This window comes from Lepidothrix coronata, unplaced genomic scaffold (genome assembly GCF_001604755.1).
Source record: "Lepidothrix coronata isolate B3197 unplaced genomic scaffold, Lepidothrix_coronata-1.0 Scaffold122, whole genome shotgun sequence".
NCBI lineage: Eukaryota > Metazoa > Chordata > Aves > Passeriformes > Pipridae > Lepidothrix > Lepidothrix coronata.
This window is the reverse complement of record NW_016690302.1, coordinates 1,930,873-1,936,240: the sequence shown is the minus strand read 5'-3', so window position 1 is coordinate 1,936,240 and position 5,368 is coordinate 1,930,873. Positions and strand designations below refer to the sequence as shown.

The window sequence follows — 5,368 nt, the reverse complement described above, 5'->3', positions numbered from 1 at the left end:
ATTTTGGGATATCAGAATGCCTGGGGTCTGTCACTGCCTGAGGGGTCACACACTTTGGGATATCAGAATGCCTGGGGTCTGTCACTGCCTGAGGGGTCACACACTTTGGGATATCAGAATGCCTGGGGTCTGTCCCTGCCTGAGGGGTTGCAGATTTTGGGATATCAGAATGCCTGGGGTCTGTCCTTACCCGAGGGGTTGGCAGACTTTGGGATATCAGAAAGCCTGGTGCCTGGGGTGGGAGCAGATGGGAAGCTCTAAACCAGGCCAGAGGATCAAAGGAATAGTCCTTGAGGTCTCTAACCCAGCTCCCACTCAAAGCAGGATTCAGAGCAGGGGCTCTGCCCAGATAAGCTTGGGAACTCCTCCATCCAACTAAGCCTGGAGCTCCTCCATCCTCCTGCTGACCTGAGCAGGGCCTGCACAGTTCTCCTGGGGGTTGTGTGTTTTTTCCCCACTATCCAGCTTGAACCTCCAAAGCCACGGGGCTCCTGCTCCTTCCTTTTGCCCCCCAGGAGCACAGAGAGCAGGCACATCAGTCCCTGCAGGCTGTGACACACCAGCCTTGCTCCCCAGGGCTGGGGACTGTGACAGGCTGAGCAGTTTGAAGGGGAGGGAGGCTGCCCACACAGGTAGCAAAGCCTTCTTTCTCCTACATGAGGAGTCTTTTCCCAAGGGAGGAATGACAGAAGGACAGGATTTCCTCCACATTGGCATCCCCATCTCTTCTCAGTCCCTTTTGTAATGGGCACAAGGCTCTTGGCAACAGCTGAGGTTGCCCTGTGGGGTGGGCACAGGGATGCTGAGACATGGAGAGTGGACAACATGGACAAGACAGACAGCTTTTTATTCCCAAGGGACACTGCACCCAAAGGGCTGGACGAGGCTCTGCACAAAGCCTGAGGTACTGCCAGGGTACCTCAGCCTGTCCCCTGCTGCCACCCCTGGAGTGCTGTGTCCAGTTCTGGGCCCTCAGCTCAGGAAGGACATGGAGGGGCTGGAGCAGGTCCAGAGAAGAGCAACGAGGCTGGGGAAGGGACTGGAGCACAAGTGCTGGGAGGAGAGGCTGAGGGAGCTGGGGGGGCTCAGCCTGGAGAAGAGGAGGCTCAGGGGAGACCTCCTCACTCTCTGCAACTCCCTGACAGGAGGGGGGAGCCAGGGGGGGCTGGTCTCTTCTCCCAGGCAACCATCAGCAAGACAAGAGGGCTGGGTCTTCAGCTGTGCCAGGGGAGGTTTAGGTTGGATATTAGGAAGAATTTCTTTGCAGAGAGGGTGCTCAGCCATTGGAATGGGCTGCCCAGGGAAGTGGTGGATTCTCCATCCCTGGAGGTTTTTAAGCTGAGACTGAATGTGGCATCAGTGCCATGGGCTGGGAACCACAGCGGGGTTGGATCAAGGGTTGGATTGATGATCTCGGAGGTCCCTTCCAACCCAGCTAATTCTATGATTCTATGATTCTATGATCCTGGGCTGGAGGGTCAGGGCTCCCTCCCTGTTTGCTCCCCCTCTGCAGAGCTGTATCCCTCACAAAGAAAAAGCCAAGGATCTGGGCACACAGGACACACACACAGGGAGACACAGACATGCTGAGGCAGCGACAGCAGAGCACGAGACACGAGAGCACAAAGCCTGGCTCACTCACCTGGGCTCCACGGGATAGTCCAGCGCCTCGGGACTCAGGTGGGGGAAGAAAGGGGAGCGTGCCATAAGCAGGGGGCAGCAGAGGAGACCCTTCCCTTCCCTCCCACCCCCCCTGGCACACAGAGAACAGCCCCTACTCAGCACCAGCAGCTCTTCATCCTACACAGAACCTGCCCAGTGTGAGTGGGGAGCACCAGGAACCATCCTGGGGATGGATGAGTCGCCTCCAACACGTTTGGAAGTGGTGGCTTAGCCAGGGGGGAGCAGGATAATGCCAAGGAGGGAATCCAGCCCTGTGCTGGTGGGGTGGGGATGCTCCAATGTGCTCCTAGGGTCTGGAGCACAGCTCGCTGAGGGGTGATGGAGGGAGCTGGAGGGGCTCAGCCTGGAGAAAAGGAGGCTCAGGAAGGACCTTCTCACTCTCTACAACTCCCTGACAGGAGAGGGGAGCCAGGTGGGGGTCAGGATCAGTCCCTTCTCCCCAGGGAACAAGCGACAGGACGAGAGGAAACGGCTCAAGTTGCACCAGCAGAGGTTTAGTTTGGATTTTAGGGAAAATTTCTTCACTGAAAACGTGGTCAAGCATTGTAACAGGCTGCCCAGGGCGGTGGTGGAATCATCACCCCCTGGAAGTGCTCAAAAAACATGTGGATGTGGCATCTGGGGACGTGGTTTAGTGCTGCTGGGTTAACAGCTGGATGTCATGATTTTAGAAGGCTTTTCCAACCTCAGTGATCCCATGATTCCATGATCCAGTGTTCCTGGTGCTCACCCACGCTGCTGGGGTATGGATCCCAGGGCTACACTGCTGGGGGAAGGGAGCTTTGGGTCCTTGGCCCTGCACAAGAACCCTTCCCTGCAGGAATTCTCTTGGAATCACAGAATCACTCGGGTTGGGAAGGCCCTCCAAGATCATCCAGCACAGAGCTCACCACTAAACAACATCCCCCAGTGCCACATCCACACATTTTTGGAACACTTCCAGGGGTGGTGCCTCCACCACTGCCCTGGCCAGCCTGTGCCAATGCCTGACCCCCCTTCCAGTGGAGAAATATTCCCTGATATCCAAACTAAACCTCTCCTGGTGCGACTTGAGGCCGTGTCCTCTCGTCCTGTCTTTGGGGTGTTGCAGAAGGGGCTCCCATGGAGTGGAACTGTCACACAGAGCCTCTGAGTCAGCCTTGGGGCACTTGGAGAACAGGGTGTGCGTGGAGAAGGGGAAATCCAGGAGTCCAGCTGTCCCTCTGGCACTGCAGGTCCCGTGTTACATTCAGCTCCAACTACATGTATGGATAAAAATGGATGTGCCAGTAAAAAAGGTACGGGCATGTCACGGCCAGCAGAGCCCAGAGAAGCACTGGCAGTGTCAGTCCTGCCCAGGGCACACCCCAGTGTCTGCCTGGAGGCACAAAAAACCCCGACTTTTATGGGTCCCTCAGACTGGCAGGGCTGGCGAGGGCGGCGGCCACATCCCAGCAGAGGAATATGGGGAGAAACACTAAAGCTCCCTCACAGGATGGGGCATGCACAGCCAAAATAGGCTGGGCCAGGCAGGGAGAAGGCTGGGAATGGTGGCCTTCCCTTTGCAGAGCACTGGGAGAGGCAGGACACCTGCTCATGGCTCTGGGGGTGCAGAGGGACAGCGGGGCACTGGTGCGGGTCACTAAAGGCTCTCGCTGCTGGAGGGCACTGCCCAGCTCAGGAGGATACTTAGGATGCTCCTGAAAAGCCCTTTCCAAACCCAGGGCACCTCCCCAAGTGCTGTGAACATGCAGGTGATGGCTCTGTGGCTCCCCAGGCGCTGACACACATGCACACACCAGCTCAGCCCCCCACGCCCCTGCCTGAGCCCGGCTGGGAGAAAATGAGGTGAGATGGGGATGGGACAGGCAGGAGTCTCTCCAGCTCTCCCCCAGACACTGGGGAACACATCTGCATGGAGCAGGGCTTCCATTCCACCCCTGGTGCTCAGCAGGACAGACAGACAGACAGCAAATCACAGCTGTCAGGGCTGCTCTAGGGAAGAAGTTTCTGCCCATTCACCTGCCCAGACCCTTCTTCTGACCCTCTGTCCCCACAGCATCTTCTGAGGGCCTTCCAGGCCACACACTCTGGCTGGGGAACATCCTCCCAGTGCCCTGCCTGGCCTCCCCTCTAGAGCAGCAATGCCCCATCCATGGTGGAAAAAAACAGGGCAGGATCAGCACCCTGGATTTCCATCGGCTGCTGATGGAACAGTGAGTCACAGGAACCTTCCTCCTCTGTGCCCAGCCTTAAACTGTGCTTAAAGAACTCTGCTGAACTTAAAAAAATCATGCTTAAAAATGAAACTATGGAGAGCTGGGACAACATCTGGCTGTGGCAGAGCCAGGACAACATCTGGTTGTGGCAGAGCTGGGTCGTGCAGCTCCATGTCTGGGCACCAAGAGCTGTGGTCAGTCCCTGAGTCCTCCTCCCCCCAAAACAGGAACACCTGCCCGTGGCAGACCCCAGGAGAGGGCCCAAATTCCTCCCCCCATCCCTGCCCTGTGCTCCCCCACGGGTGGGCTGAGGTTGGGGTGTCGATGGTGAGGGCAGAGGGGAGCAGGGAGGGCTGTACTTACGCAGGGATCTCATTGCCCAGGTGGCTTGAAAACAAAGAAACAGGGACATTGAGAAGGGACAGACAGACAGAGAGACTGACAGACAACAGCTCAGCACGGACACCCTCCCAGGCAGGGTGTTAGGACACAGGGAAGCCGAGGGTGTGACAGGCAGATGGGTGAAGTCTCATCCAACACCCTTTCCCAGTTGCCCTGGAGCTGGGAATTAACCACAGGGACACAGTGGTGAGGAAGGAAGGGCACTGAGCCAGGCCACAGCGGAACCAGAGGGTCCTGAAGGAGAAACATCCAGCCCAGAGGCTGTGCAGGACCTCAGGCAGCAGCTCTGCCCACCCTGAGAGAGCAGCCCCAGGGAGCAGCACGGCCACAGACACCACGGGGTGCACCCCAGCACCCCCAGTATGGGGCTGGGCAGAGCCTGGAGAAGGTCAGACAGGTCCCACAGCAGGGATGGCCCAGCTGTGCTGGCAGAACAACCCTTGTGGCACAAACAGCCAGGGACACAAAGGGTGCAGCTCCATCCCACCCCCAGAGCAGGCTGTGCTGACCCAGGTGCCCCACACGCAGCCAGACCTGAAGCTGGCCAGGCACTGCTGGTTTGGGGCAAACCCTCTGCCAGCAAGGCAGCTTTAGAGGTCAGGGCTGGAATTGGCTGCTCAGAGCCCCAGTTTGGTTTGCTTCCCTTTGGAATTCCTTGATCCCAGCTCTTCCTCCTGCTGTCAGCCCTATCTCCTCGTTTGGAGCTCAGTTCAGCCCAGCAGCCCAGTTACCTCTTGGTGACAGCGTTGTGGTACTCCATGTATGTCCTGCCATCAAAGGCAATGGCCTCTGCATCCCCAGCAGCCTTCTCGATGATCACTGGGGGTGGGAAAGACAAGAGCTGTCAGGACCCACCCCTGGAGACCAGGAAAATCCCCCTTTACACTGAGCATCCCTAAGAGGATGAAGGCAAGCACCAACCTGCCACCCCCTGGGGCGTGTCAGCCCCGTGGCACTCCAAGCAAGCCCCTGGAGAGGTTTGCTGTGGCTTTAGGGTATGGAATTTCGGGACCATCTCCCCGTTTTGCAGCCAACAGTCATCAATTGTCAGTCAAATTTAAACTGGAATTTCAGTTTGATGGCTT

General features: G+C 57.6%; 1 protein-coding gene across 1 annotated transcript in view; it reads right to left on the bottom strand.

The window, feature by feature from the left end:
• Positions 1-5,368, bottom strand: part of AGRN (agrin) — a 114,635-nt gene that overhangs the window by 5,634 nt on the left and 103,633 nt on the right. Inside the window, exons 34-36 of the mRNA XM_017825689.1 lie at positions 5,015-5,102; positions 4,245-4,268; positions 1,643-1,675 (exon numbers count right to left, since the gene is read on the bottom strand). Coding sequence (XP_017681178.1) covers positions 1,643-1,675; positions 4,245-4,268; positions 5,015-5,102 — 145 coding nt within the window. The remainder of the gene's footprint in view (positions 1-1,642; positions 1,676-4,244; positions 4,269-5,014; positions 5,103-5,368) is intronic.